This window comes from Halictus rubicundus, chromosome 2, assembly GCF_050948215.1.
Source record: "Halictus rubicundus isolate RS-2024b chromosome 2, iyHalRubi1_principal, whole genome shotgun sequence".
Lineage (NCBI taxonomy): Eukaryota > Metazoa > Arthropoda > Insecta > Hymenoptera > Halictidae > Halictus > Halictus rubicundus.
This window is the reverse complement of record NC_135150.1, coordinates 13,303,979-13,319,293: the sequence shown is the minus strand read 5'-3', so window position 1 is coordinate 13,319,293 and position 15,315 is coordinate 13,303,979. Positions and strand designations below refer to the sequence as shown.

Sequence of the window (15,315 nt, the reverse complement as noted above, 5' to 3'; positions counted from 1 at the left end):
GTCGCTGGTTGATGCATCGGTTGACCCAGTTACTCGGTTCAGCCCCGTTACTGCACCAGCGAATTTATCAAGCGATACCTACGCAGAAATTCTGCTAAAAATCGATCGAGTCGTCCGACTCGCAGATTCCCTTTAGGCCTGTTCGATAATAATCGTCTAACAGCCTTTCGCGGCGGAGACACGGCGCGCACGCTATAACGACGATGAATAGTTTAACATACCACTTTGTACTCGTTCCAGCGAAACCTGCAATATTTCTATCCGGGGACAGATCGGAGAGATATTTGGAAATTCGAAGCACATTGTTATCGCCTCGCTGTAAATGTTCGTGCTAATTTCTTACTTTTATTGACCGTGCTCTTCTGGGTCAGGAGTTGGAACAACCTGTGGCTAAATCTTGCTCGTGCTTCGCGTATTATGCAATCTTTCTGCTCGGTTATGATAACAGCGACGTGATAGTTGGCAAATTGTTTAAAGAAGACGTGATTTAACCCAGCGAGAAATGTAATCGTCGTCAAAATTCAGACTTATACAGGAAGGAAAAGAAAAATTGTAGGAACATTCTAATTGACGGCGTAATTAATTTGACTAGACTAAGAGTTATTAAAGAAATTCACTTGTTTAGAAATACATCAAAGAAAGAAAATTGCAGCAACATTCTGTTTGCTTCGGAAACAATATCACTGAATAGAATACATTTTATATGATTTTTAATTAGACTTCCGTACAACTGTTTTCTAGATTAGATAAAATTTTGTATAAACCACTTTAATGAGACAGAAGTTGTATCAGAGTAGTGGTTCGACGAGAAATAAAATGGAATCGCACTAAATCTCGGTTGCTCTTGAATCGTATTGTCCCCGGGGATTCCTGTGCGCCACAAAAGCGAATAATCATAATGATCGGCGGTCTAGTTATTACGGTTACGTGTGCACGAGTGTAACAATGGTTTCGGGGGCGACTGAACGGGACAGATAAGATCGTTACGAAACAGAAACAGAAAACCATGATTGCGGGGCGACGTGTGTTCGTCGGAGGCACACGAAATCCGTGCGAGTTCGGATTCAGGTCATGGAAACCCGCCTATACGTCAGTCCCGATAACTCTTCCAATCGAAATGTCAACTTTTCGACAGGTGAACGCGATACGGCGGGCCCCGTCGATTTTATGCAACCGTGAGTCGCGATGAAGCGATAGTTCGAGCTCGCTATTTGTCTACCGCATGATTCACTTATCCGCGCTCCGGTAGAAACTTCTGATAAACGTGCTCGCCCCGACGTAATAACTTTCTGAGGAACTCGTGATGTTTGTCGAAACAAAACGTAAAAGACAATTAAACGAACTGGATTCGTAACGAAAGCGAAGAGTGACGATATAACAATTAAACTCGTCCTAATCGAACGGGAACAGCTAGATGACACTATCGAGCTTCGATATCGAACCGGAATTATTTCAATAGAAAGAAATTTTGAATATACCACGTTTTTAGGCAGGGAAATTCTGTCGGCAGAATTTGGTTACCCTGTTTTTGCATCTAGCGTTTACAGACCCTCAGCGTCATACCTGCCTATTATAATCTGACCCAAGAGGGGAATTATTTTTTACTTTTTAGTCCGTCTGAAACGTGGTATGTTAAAAATTTCTTTTCATTTAAACAATTATTTTCTGCTTTTGTATAATAGTCAATATAGATAATAGTCAATTTGTTGCTGAATGAATTAGTAGATGAACAACTTCCATGAAATGACGATACAAATTTATTTCCATACAATTTCAATTATACAAAAAATACTGCGATGCTCTCTTCTCGATTTACAAAACTGTACCGTGTCGTCCACCTTTGCGGTTTGGATGCATTTGCCATAAAACAGTATTATCAACCAGGCACGTGCGTAACTTAATAGCGTCTCATTCAATAAGGCGGCTCATTTATTTTGAGTTGGCCATGCCACATTGAGAATAGCCTTTCTTTTATACTGATTGTTTAGGTTTAGAAGAGTAAATACCATGTTATCTCGTGCGGTCAAATTGACCGGCCGCGGTAGGTAGGACAAGATACATATATTTCTTGGAAAAAAAAATGAAACGTGAAATAAATACTGAAAAATACATTGTATACATACTTTAAGAAAAGTCGTAAAGATAAATAGCTATGTGATAATGTTGTATGTACGAAATTGTACGCAAAAGTTTGAAAAGGTCAATTTGACCGGCCGTGGTAGGTTTAGTCTCTAGCACGTCGGGAAGTTAGTTTAAAATCAATTGCAAAATTTTTACCGAACAGACAAACGAACAGACAAGAAAGTTAATAAAAACTAATAAAAGCTTGGTAAAATGGAGTGTTTTAATGCAGGCGAATGAGATATGTGCAATTTATGAAAATTAGTGAAGTCGTTTGTTATTGAACAACTGCACGTGAAAATGTTGGAACTCGTTAATTATACATGTAATTTATGTACTTGGAGCATTAGAATTTTCTGTATTTAATATTTTCTAAGATATTACTTGCAAATGAGACGTTTCATGTAAACTAGTCATTATTCATTAATTATTATTTTATAACATTTTTTATGAAAAATTGTAAGTAATTAAAAAATATTAAATTAATAAAAAATATTGATTGAAATACACTGAGAATGAAAAATAAGTAGCTCGGTTTCGTTAGACAAGATCTGAAAAACCCGAGCTGCAATTGCTTTTCTTATAAAATTAATCTACATTTTGTGATATTGAACGCGAAAAAATTGTTGCGATTATGGCACACGTTTCATGCACACGAATCCCGTAGTTAACGAGTTGTAAAATCAATTTCCCGAACAAGAACGAATGGTCGATAGGCATAAAATGCGCAATTAGAGTTGCACCTGCGACACGAATGCATCATCGATAAAATCACGTCGAATTCTATTGTCGCAACACCTTTTTTTCCCCTCTCTGCTATATTTGTTTCTTATCTCGAACCGAAAGAGATCCATTAACTGTTCAAACCATCGTGACTCATCGAATAAATTGAAAGCAATATTGTACGATGTGTCTCAATCATATTGTAAATTGCGCTTATGGATCGAAGTACTGCATCAGACAGCAAACGAGGAAGGAAATTTTAATTCACTTTTCTTGTTCAACGTGAAAGAAAAATTCTGTTAGTCTCGGTGTTAAAATAAAAAATGGACAGCACAGTTTTACGTACCCTTCCGTAATAAGGTTTCGCGGGCCTACCGTTTCACAGGGACGAAATGAAAGAAGTCGAAATGCGCAAGGATATCGTCGATATCCGGTTCCTGGCAGCCTGAAATTCCGTCGCTATCGGCGTCTAAATTATGAAAATACCCAAGGCCGGCAACAGCATCGTGCCCCGTAATTTGAAATCGCATTATCGCTCGCGCGGCACGTTTCTCGTTCGGAGGCGACTCTCTCAAGGTAGCCGGGAACGTAAAACGTATCGTGCCCACGGCACAGTAATTACGTCAACGGCGACGATTATCGATTCAGCAAAATCCGCGAGGATTACTGGCCGGGAGAAACGGAAAAAAAATTTCCCTAACGGTTCGCGTGCCGCACCTGCGACCCTCGCGACCCTCCTGCGTCCCTCGCGACCCTCCTGCGTCGTGCCACCCCTAACGACAATCGGACGTCGCATCGAACCGCAATTAACCCTCGAGAAACCGCCTAAGACTGCCGCCCTAACTTTACCATAATTTTTGTTCCAAACATATCCTTTGAATACAAAGTCCACCATTTTGGAAAGTATAAAACGAATCTAGAGCCTGCTTCTTCTCCAAAAAAAAAAAAAAAAATTGTTTATGAGTGCAAAGAAGAAAATGTAAAATGTCGTACAATACAAAAATGAAGTAGTTCAATGTTCAAGGCACACTTTTATCAGCAAGTACTAATTATTTTTTAAGTGAACGCGATAATGGCTAGCGATGAGGAACAATCGCGAATCAATTTATAATTTTCCATTGTGTTACGCTAGAAGTGATACGAAAGGATTAAACGTAGCTAATTACCTTCAGAATCGTTAAGAATTAATTAGAATTAATCAACGATTTTAGGAAGAAATTACTTTAATTCTGTGTTTATATTATATTTTGTGTTAGAAAATATTTAGGGACTAAGCAACACGCTCACGAATCGTTAAAGAATCGCAAGATTAACTATACGGACAGAACAATGGAAACAGAAGCAGAAACCGGTGATAAACGAATTCGCAGAAGCGCTAGACAGGAAAATAATTAGCTCCCGGTTAATTCTCCTCGTCCGATCAAAGACAGTAGCAATTTCGGTCGCGAAAAACACACGACAATGCACTTGCTATACCGCATCACAGTGCACCGGCACGTGCTGCATAATTGCATGCCTGTCCGTCCGTGATTTTCAATTCCAAAGACTGCTGTGTTTCCTGTCTCGAATCTGTTTTTAGTCGTTAATTCGTTAACAGAATTTTTCTTGCTTCGTCGTACGCAAACGAAATCGAGGATCGATTACACCCGCGCGATTCGTCACGTAGCCACCGCAGAATTCGCGATTCGTCATGAAAATTAAAGATGCTCACGTCTGATCCCGACGTCATATCAGAAAACATTTATAATCGTTTTCGTCCGTGAACATTTATAATTTCTTCTTGTGTCTGAATAAATTCGTCAACATTCTCATAGTTGCGCGCTTCTGAAAATTATGAACTTAATTTACAATTTCTTTCGTGTCTCAGTGGATTCATATAATACTGGTGATGATTGGACTCCGGATTTTACGCATTTATAACAAAAATGAGTAGGTACAATTTAAGACAGTGAAAATATTAAAAGACCTTAAGAGTATTACTAGATATATGTCCAAAACACGGACCTAGCCAGGGACACATATCGGCTAGGAGATACTATTCTTTGATCCACGCCGAACGTAGATTTAAAAATTATCAGTGAAAAATATAAATTTATATTTAGCTCCCGTGTCTTTCAATCGATGCTCGAACTTTTTACTTTGCATAAAGATCCGGAGTCTATTGATATAAACAAAGTCGAAGAGTATGTATTCAACTCATTAGAGCAAAACGAGTTTCGAGGTAAGCGCCGGTGTCTCGAACGTATTTCCACGGTGCAATCGGTCAGCACCCGGATGATACTGATCTCCGGGCGAACCGGTTAGCAGCAGAATCAGTAACGTCACACCCTAACTACGTGTAAAATTAACTGGACACGTTTCCTCGCGATTTTCAACTGGTTATGGAACCTCATCAGCAGGATGATCCTCTTACGATCGCCCACGCGAGCCGAGCCGGCTTGCATCGGATCGTTTCACAAGCCTTCACGTTCGCTTTCGTGCATAAATGCATTCGATGCGGGAAAAATCTCCACTTCCGATCGCTATCTTTTCCACAATCTAATATTTATACTTAGCAGCATACCTATTTTGTATTTTCATAACCAGCACGCTATGAACGCGAATTTGGGGCTCGCTTCTCTCCGCCGTTCGTAGCTCTACAAAAAATCTTCGTGATTTTGTTTCTTGCCCTGTGTGGAGTCTCTAAAATACAATAGTATTTGAATACTTTGAAATTTCCGACACCATTTAGTTGGTTCCCACTTCAAGAGGTCGAAGAATGCATCACAGACTTGATTGACCCAAATCCGCCATCATTTAATAGAAATGGAATACGTTACCTGCCCGACAGATAGAAAAAAAAGTGTGTAGACCCTGCTGGAGATTGAGCACTTCTGACTAAATTGTTATTTGATTTTGAATAAATAGACATCAGTTTTTCCATAGAAAGGCCGAGAATCAATTTGCACATCTATTATCCAGTAGATCTTGTCTGGAGTTTGCATAGTTAGTGACAGACTCGAGTCACTAATCGTGCAGTCACAGTTATGCAAACTAGTCATAGGCTGCCTAACGAGTTAAAACGTCATCATGAAACGAAGAAATTTGGGACGCAAGATGAGCCATCGGTTTCCGGAAGTTCGCGGAAGAGTCAGGGAAGGTCCGCGCGGCGCGTTCCGCGAGTCGATTTCGCCAATCGATCGGCCGCGTCACGATCGAAATCCCGAGTAAAAAAAAAGCGAGACACAGGTACTCTCATCGGTGAGTCAGCGTGTCACAGTTTTTGTGTCGAGCGCGTACGAATGGCGGCGTGTGTCGGGCGAGAACACGTGGCGATCCTGTTACGAGGGCGTCAAGGAAGGAGCGTCCATTCACGCGTGACACACGCGCGCGCACGGATAGTACGAGGCCCGCTTACGTTCATTCAGAAAAATCGCGGCGTTCCTGGAAGCAGCGCGCCGTCGCTCTCCGAGATTGTGAGATTCGTAAGACGCGGAACTGCCCGCGTCGATTTGAATCATTGACACTGAGTTGCTCAACGAAACCCGCCGATGACGCATGATCCCAGGTTTTCGCCGTGGTTTTCGAGGAAATTCGCTGCCGATCCCTGAAACCACTTCCAAAAGTACCGAGATATGTATCAGATAAAGGTCTTAGAACAGTGTTTTCAAATTCTTCGAATGTTTTCACTGTCTCTTGTGCTTGATCTATCAATTTTTGTCTAGCTATAGTATGTATAATACAGTGAACTCTCGTTACGAGTCAGTCCAACCTTACAATTTGGAGTCCGTGGAAGTATGTACACGCTTTTGTATTACGAGCCAACACAGTTTTCAATTTTCTTACATAAAATTAAACGAGAATAAAAGAAAAAGATGAGTTGGTAAAGTGGCGTCGTCTGTCCCACATCGTGCGGAAGCGTGTACGAAGTAAATAAAATTGGTAATTATTTAGAAAGTACCACTCACCTCCGATTTTGATGAAATTTAAATATGTTATAGATTTCGACATTTTGAACAACTTTTTCTATTGTTAATACTCTATTGAATTTTCCGTATTCTTGCACGCTCCGCAACGTAAGCCTGTTCCGGCGCGGCGTCTAATTACTTTTTCTTTTGTACACCCTCAGTTTCGTGTACAGTTCGATGTGCCGATTTTGTACGGAATTCGAATGACTCAGAACAATCTGTAAATTAACACGTTAAATGCCACGTCGGTCCGTTAGGGACCGGCGTTAGACTTTCCGTTCGGGTCCAACCGGTCCCCAAGAACCGGCCACAGATTTTAGGTTCATGTTACAGCACCTGTCTGCCCTTGCATACTGATTGTGAGACCAAAGATTTCGCTCAGGGGACATCGGTTTTTGTCCAGTGAATGCTTTAAGAAAAGGAATATACTATAAAAAAGTGAATGTAATTTATTGAAACAACGTAGACAAAGGTGTGGATTTTTTATAAAATCATCCGTCAACACGGCCGAGTTTGGGCCTGAGCGGAACGGCAAGCAAAACGGACTGGGCAGTGTTAGAGTCACAAATAAATCGTAAAAATGTCAGCGGAGTGCGTCAAAGAGCTCACGACAATGCCGAGGAACAATGGTAGAAGCAATTTTCTGGCATGGGACACGGCAGTCCGTTTCACGGTTACTTTCCAAAATCGACTCAAGATCGCGCGTCTCGCGACAACGCGGAATCAAGAGCCGCGTCCCAAGAGGCAATTACACGGTAGTCGGGCATGAATGAAAAAAAAAAAGAATGTTCTCGAGCAGATTTCGTCCGTTCGCGACAATGAATCAGCGGCACTCAAGGCTTCCCCCGGTTCGAACGGATCCGCGGGCTCGAGCTTTTCAAGCGCAAGAAAAGATGCACACTCGAATGCGCCGAGGAGCGGCTGCATCTTTATCCGCTGCACTCGAGTCGTGCAGCTCGCGATGACTCACTGCATAGCTTTACACTTACTATGCCGTTGAGTAAACGGCGCTGCGAGAACTTTTTCAGACGATTTTTATAGTTTATCGACGCACAATTACGGAGATCGCGCAGCTTCGCGTTTTACTTACGTTCACGACCTCCGCTGGCTCTGTGGACGATGATGATCTACTGACGGCGGATGTGTGGATAGTGATTCATGTGGCACCACGCTTCGGTACACTATTTAGCGTATTGATGACCGTGAGACGCTGGTTGAACTGGCTGTTTCCTCTCGGTTATGCAATTTGTGAATGGAGACGAAGAGGATGACCTGTGTATGCAGAAAAAATATTATGTGTTCAGATGTCGGGGTAGGATATTTGAAGGATAATTAGATAGTGGGGCACATGCAGTGGCGGCTCGAGTCAAGTGGAGACCCCAAGCGGTAACAATTTTGGGGCCCTCAAACTCAAGTTAGAAATAGAAGTTCCAAGAAAACTCTCATAAATTTATTAACAAAAAAGAAAGGGGGCCCCACGCGGCCGCTTACCGTTAAAGCCGCCACTGGGTACATTGTTAGTTGAAGTATGTACAAAATTGCAATGTTATTTTCAATTTAGTAAAATTATTGAGAGTCAAGATTTTTTATTCAACTCCTGTCCCCTACCAGTGGTACAGACAACTTTTATTTTGCATGGGAATCTGCAGTTCAATTGTTGCACAGTATAAGATCGCGGGAACCAAATAATGACTTGAGATGGAACGAATCATCGAACCGGTAAATTTCGCGCGTTCTTGAACTACGAATGGGACGAATGGTGATCCCTGGGGCGAATGACCCTGCCGATGACGGAATTGCGGTATGATACTGTTATTTAACCGCATCCAAAGACAATTAATATTCCGGCGAATCGAACGAGCGACGCGTACGTGTTTCCGTTTTCCTTGTCCTCCTGTCCAATGGATAAATTGTTCAACTATTTAGCGCAATAGCTCTGCTACAATTGAACGCAACATATTCCATTTTGTATATTGCTAGTCCTCGAAATATTTCTTTATTGCACAACTTCTTCTCAAAAATTATACAAATTAACATGTCGACGCGTACTTTATGTGTCTCGCACAAGTTTCGTTTATTGTATTGGTGGAAGCGTTATTAATAACAATCACTTGATAATGAACTTCTTACCTTATATTATATTCACCTAGATTGATATTCGGTGGTATTAATATTATGCCCATCGTTTTTAAGTAATTCTTCGCGTTCAACGTGTTAATGCTTCCCTACAAAAATTTCAAGAAGATAAAAACGAATCTCAATGTTCTTTTCTTTAAACAAAAAAGCATGATTCAATCGTGAATAGACCCTCTTCGTTACGAAACAATGATCGCCTAATGGGGAAATGATGCAGCTACCTAGATGGTTAATAGCAATTAACGGAAATCGAGAAAAAACTACCGTCTTACAATACGAGAACGCTGAATAAAAGGAATGTTAATGGGTTACGTGACAATAGTGTGCACGTTGTTTGAACGCAGCTCATCCGAGAAAAACACGATCATCATTTTTGTATCGTTTTGTCTGTGATCGTGGAAAGGATGAACCTGTTTTTTTCTGGTTCGAATATTTTGGGACTGCGTTCTACATGAAAAATAATTTTCTTGTTACAGAACTACCTCTCTCAATTCGGCTACTTGCAACCTATAAATCCAACGAGCGGCGGAATTATATCCAAGGACGCGCTGTCCACGGCGGTCGCCGAATTCCAAGCTTTCGCAGGATTGAATATAACAGGTAAGCATGCGACCACAGGTTGCAATCAACCTGATTCGAAATTCTACGGATCTCGCACACGAAACATCGGTTCACGTGTTTCCCGCCGCGAGATATCATTATTCGAAGCTTCAAAATCCGCATATTGTTCTGCAGATTTCGAATTCTCTGTTTCTTACGTTCGAAAGAAAAAAAAGACCGTAGAAATAATTTCTCTTTTGCTGAACGAAAAATTCTGGCTTGTGGAGCTCGCTTATTGTAACTCGAATTTTTTGGAAGTGTGATTTAGAGTCGCAGGATTTATTTTGTAATTGAATTAACTCGAGTCTTGTACGATGCGTTCTGCATTTTCAATATACTTTTTATGAAAAATCGCTGCATTGACGTGATAATTGACACGGCGAAGGACGAAAAGAAAGAAAAATCGCCATCGGTTAAGCTTCACGCGCGTCCTTGCGATCGCTTAGCCGTCTTATATTTAACCATAATTGAGTTTAATGGTTCATGTGGGTGCCCGGTCCATGAATCATTACGGAGGATGCATTCATTCAGTGTCCCGCCGATGTCTGACTCACTGCACCTCCCATCGGCACGTGAAATTTTCGGAATCGGCATAATCACAGTCGAACTCGAATTCTGGCAAATCTCTGTCTAGAATTATTTTTGAACACTGAAAAACTATTGCTTTACAAAATAATGAGGCTACACTCGTTCAATTTTTGCCCAATTTATATTCTAACACGCCTGCCCAAACAAATCTCAATAATTACGAAATGCAATCTCGGTAATTACAGAATCAGAAATCTGAAACTATTTTGGCTATACCGGGAACTGTAATGCTAAAATTCTACCATGTTCTAGAAGTTCACGATAGTGTTCGCCAGTTTATGTCAAACATAAAAGTATCCTACTGCAGGTAGACAATATATCGACAGGTATCACGCACCGTATCAGAGTCCGATTCCAAAAGTCGTTTCCCATACGTCAAAGGACGCGTACGTCATACCACTTCGCGGGAACTATTATCATGCCGGGTCGAACCGAGAGAAAACCCTGCCGGGAGTCAATCCGAAAGGAATGATAGATTCGACCGAATGGTCAAAAGATCGAATCACTATGCTTCATTTGTATCGTATAATGAAAAAAGAAGGATCGGGAAACGTGGAACACCGGGTGGCCAAAGTTCGCGTAACGAAATTGTAAATCACAAGTCGAGTTCGCGCACGCGTCACGACTGACTAAAATAATTCACGATCATATCGTGGCTATAAAACTACTCGATTAACACGAGACCTACTAGGTCTTTGCTTAACGATTATTGTTTTAACCCCTTAACCTACAACATCGAGTGAAACTCGTGGTAAGAAATTCGGGTCGAAAATAAAAGTCACGAACCTGACTCGTGGTACTTCGGGCGGACCAAACGTAAACAACGCGAGCGAGGCTCGTGGCTCGCGATATATACAGGGTCATCCGTTTTTAAACGGCCAAACGTCAACCAGCTGTAGAGGACCCCAAATGAAACAACTTTCACCCCTAACACTTTTTTTGATTCGGTCTTGATTTTTAGATAATTGCAAAAACCCGTCATTTTTTGCGTTCACTTAAGATTAAATATATTAAGACTGCAATTATGTATCTTGATGATTTTTCCTTTGTTTGGTTCAAAATAAATAGGGGCATCTTTTTTATTAAGTCAACTTTTTTGTATGACCTTTGGATCTTGGTTTTTTTGACACGGGGCACGCCGTGGAGACTGAACGAAATAACTTCGAATCAAAAAAAGTGTTAGGGGTGAAAGTTGTGTTACATTTGGGGTCCTCTATAGCTGGTTGACGTTTGGCCGTTTAAAAACGGATGACCCTGTATATCATAAGGTGTATACGATTTGCACAAGTTCGAGCACACGGCTGAACAGCTACATGGCTCGACCGGCGTGACCGACCTTGTTGTTGATTGTGACCCGCGCCAAGGACAAGGGATTAACACTAAACCTACCACAGTCAAAATGACCGGTTTCCTATTTCACAATTATTGAAATTATAAAAACGTTTTCATAGGAAATTAATGAATTGACTTCTTCATTTAAGCACATATTATAATGAAAATCCTACAAAGTTTAAGTAAATTCAATCTTCTCCTTTCTGTAAGAGATTTCACTCTTATACGTTTCGTGCTTGGTAGGTTTAGTGTTAATAGTGAATTGATACCACTAGTAACGCTGTAAATATTTTCCTCCGTCAACATAGCTATAGTAGGCTCAAAACATAATTCTTAGTCAATTAGCTCTGCCTTCTTAAAATATTATACGCGGTGGTTTGAAACCGGTGGCTGGAAACCTAAGAGTCACATCCGTCTGTAAGTCATAAGCCTATGACTACTAACCGATAGTGACTAGAAGACTGAGAAAATGTCTTTCTCCGATACATTGTTGCAAGTAGCTCGAGAGCCGTCTCTCGACCCCTCACCGCTGTGGTGTGGTTAGTTCCACTGACTCCAAATCGTAAGGTTGGCGCTGACTCGTAACGAGAATTCACTGTATCCCGAAGCATGTTTTGCCGGTTCTTTAATTGTAGCAATCCGCTCATTTTGACCTTTTTACGTCAACTGACGGTTTATCGCCGGAGCAGCGTAGACATAAAACATAAACTCGTGCCGGTAAATTGACCTTAACTCGTTGTTATAGTGCAAAGGGTTAAAGGGAAAATGTACTCGAAAGTAGTTGCAGAACGAGAAGAAAAATGGAAATAGATCTAACATTTTTATTCTAAGTTACCATGAACACGTCGAGAGAAAAAGGAGCAGTACACAAAACCTGGCCAAGGTTTGCATTGCAACGTTGTAAAAGTCGTCTCGCGATTCGAGAGGGAACGTACAACGAAGAGGAAATTACTCCGTGGATTCTAAGAATCCGAGGAGGGATCTGCTCGCGGGTAAAAACACGCGCTCGCACCTTCTTCGCGGCAGTCGACGAACCGGCTCTGAATAAAGAGCGGATTTTTTCAATTTCTAGACCTTGAGGGACCGGACGCGCAACTTCGTCCGCGATGAAAACGCGCGGCGATGCTCGCCGTGTGCAAAAAAAAAACCAAGGAAAATGGACGATCCGCAAACAAACGTCTGAGTATCCCTCGAGGATCGTTTAGCGGGTAGAAGCTGTTGAAACAAGCGTCGCCGAACAACCATTGCCAAGGCTTTCGAGCCTTGACACACCGTCGGGACGGCAAACAACAGACCCCCCCCCCCCCCCAGGCACGGCCGAACAAAGAAACAAATTATTGTTTCCGGCGGAATCGCGACTTGTCTGAATTTCGACGGTAAACGACGGCGATAACGCGTTATCAGAATGACAGAGGAGTTAGAGCGACTGATAGACGAACGAATTGGTGATAGGCGATTCGAAGAATGGACAGCGCATCGAGCGTTTTAAGAACGCGTTTACGAACCTGGAAAAGTTTGCTCTTCCTTTGTTATTCGGTTGTTTTCCATTTCAACTGTCTTTCTTTTAGACACCGGTAGATGTATAGGATAAGGGACCCAATTTGTGGGGGTGCCAATTACTGTGCCTATATTAATTATACTTATTTTTAAAGCATAATGAATATTAAATTTTTCACGTTATATATCTCTTTTTTAATATTCATTATGCTTTAAAGATAAGTATATAGAATGTAGAGAAGAATATATATTCTATACGGAGAATATAGATGCAACAGCGAAGAAATTATGTAAAATAGGAAGGGGAAGCCCCTTTTTGATTTGAAATGATGATCGTGAGTCATGAGTCAGGGTTCGGCGAAATGCTGCACATCTACCAGTGGCGCTTAAAAAGTGACTCACACTGTAACCTTGTTACTGGGGCACGTTCCTGCTGTGGAATCTTTGATTCTGATTAAAGGTCGCAAACTCTTTAGCCAAATGGCTCATTAATGTGTATCCAAATTTTTCGAATATTCGAATTCAAATATCCCGAACATTCAAATCTTTCGAATATTCCTATTCAAATTCGAATTTTTTGAGTATTCAAATTCAGCCTTGTCTACTCCCTCGATTTCAAATTATTTCAATTAAAATTAAAGCGAATAAACTCTTTCCGATTGAAATTTTAACACCAGTTTTTTGTGATTAGGAGCATACTCTTGTGCTATATCGGACAAATCTAACGCATTACCGACCATTATGCCGCGCCGGTGCCATTAAACATCGTTAAGGTAGCCCAATTAAGAACAATTAAAGTAATGAATGCATTCGAAGAAGCGACAAGACGAGTCGAGGTAAAGCGTTAAAAAAACAAAAAAGAAAAACTACACAGGCGACCGTCACGATATCATTCGTTATATGTTCCTAAAACTATTCGAATCTCGTAAGAATTTCTTACATCGAGTATGACTGCAATCTGTTTCCCATTACATTAGTACCGGTAGGTGGAAAGCCACGCAACTTTTTTTCTCACGATAGTAAATGGCACCTGGGATCAGAGCGAGTATAATTTATTCCGTGAGAAGAAACATCGAACATATCGATTATCGCGAAATCGAAAGAATTACCTCACCGAGAAAGGACCCTACTTCCTGATTGCATTACCTCGTCTGTCTTTCGGCCAGAATATTTTGTAACAAGAACCAACTGTGGTGTAAAAATTCCTGGTAATTAGACTGCAAATGTTCAAACATTCGAGAAAAATTTATGTTGATTTGTTCACGTTCCATCGACAAGAATGATTATTATACAAAATCTAGTGGACGATTTTCTATAAATTGTCTATGAAACATACAAATATTTCTAACATCGAAAGATAATAATATTACAGTATTATCAAATTAACACTATGAATAGACACTCACCAATGTCAACCACTGTTATCTCTTCCTGTACTCTAGCGATCGAGTATTCCTTTCTTATCATCCAAATAACAATGTCTACTATAGAAAGAATGTTTTAAAGGAAGATTAATAATGATATCAAGACAAATCATTGAATAATACCGGAACTGATTCGTGAGTTCTCGATTCCAATTGCAAGTTCCAACAATAATATATTATAAAATTAACACGGCAAATGGATACTCTCGTAACACTTAAAAATAAAATGCAGCCGCATAATTTTTCTTGGCCCGAAATTCAAGATGTCTGCTACAAAAATGATGATTTCTCCGTTCCCAGAAATGTATACCAAAAAATCATTGAGTTATACTACGAGGGCAGATTCGTTTCTAGTTGTGACAGTCATCGAAAAATTCATTACCTCGCTTGGTAATTTTTAATTTCAAGAGAGTACGAAATAACTGTCGGCGGGCAAAGTGTTGAAGTAGTGTTGCTACGTTCACAGAATGACCAGCAAACGGTTTCAACGAGCATCCACGGTCGGAAGTGGCGATTCGATGGTCGCCAATAAAAAACGAAGGTGAACGGAAGAATGATCTAACTATGAAATTGTACACCGCCGGTGGCGGTATTATTCGAGATGAGACGCGTTTATTGACAATAATCTTCGCGTGTCGCGGGCATCATCATTCTACGCTTCCTAGTACCGTTGAATATCATCACGTTCGCTCTCCGGTCCCGACACATTGTCATCCGTATGGGAATAACGATCTGCTAGAAAAAAATGTGTTGAAATATCCTGATCGAGAGATCGTTCGGACGAAGAAAAAACGCAAGGAAATCGTGCGTGATCGAACGGATTGCCTGTCGCAAGAGAGAAAGAAAGTCTGTCTCTTTCGATGACTAAAATCGGGTGTCGCAAAGGAATCAGTTTCACTATTGCTACAAAACACACAAAGCATGCAATCGAAATTTTATTTGAAAGT

General features: G+C 40.9%; 1 protein-coding gene across 4 annotated transcripts in view; it reads left to right on the top strand.

Annotated features, from left to right (window-relative positions):
* LOC143365340 (matrix metalloproteinase-14-like) overlaps nt 1-15,315 on the top strand; it is a 49,425-nt gene that overhangs the window by 19,272 nt on the left and 14,838 nt on the right. For all 4 annotated transcript variants that reach the window (XM_076805430.1, XM_076805428.1, XM_076805431.1 and 1 more), the window contains exon 2: nt 9,404-9,527. In XM_076805430.1, coding sequence (XP_076661545.1) covers nt 9,404-9,527 — 124 coding nt within the window. The remainder of the gene's footprint in view (nt 1-9,403; nt 9,528-15,315) is intronic.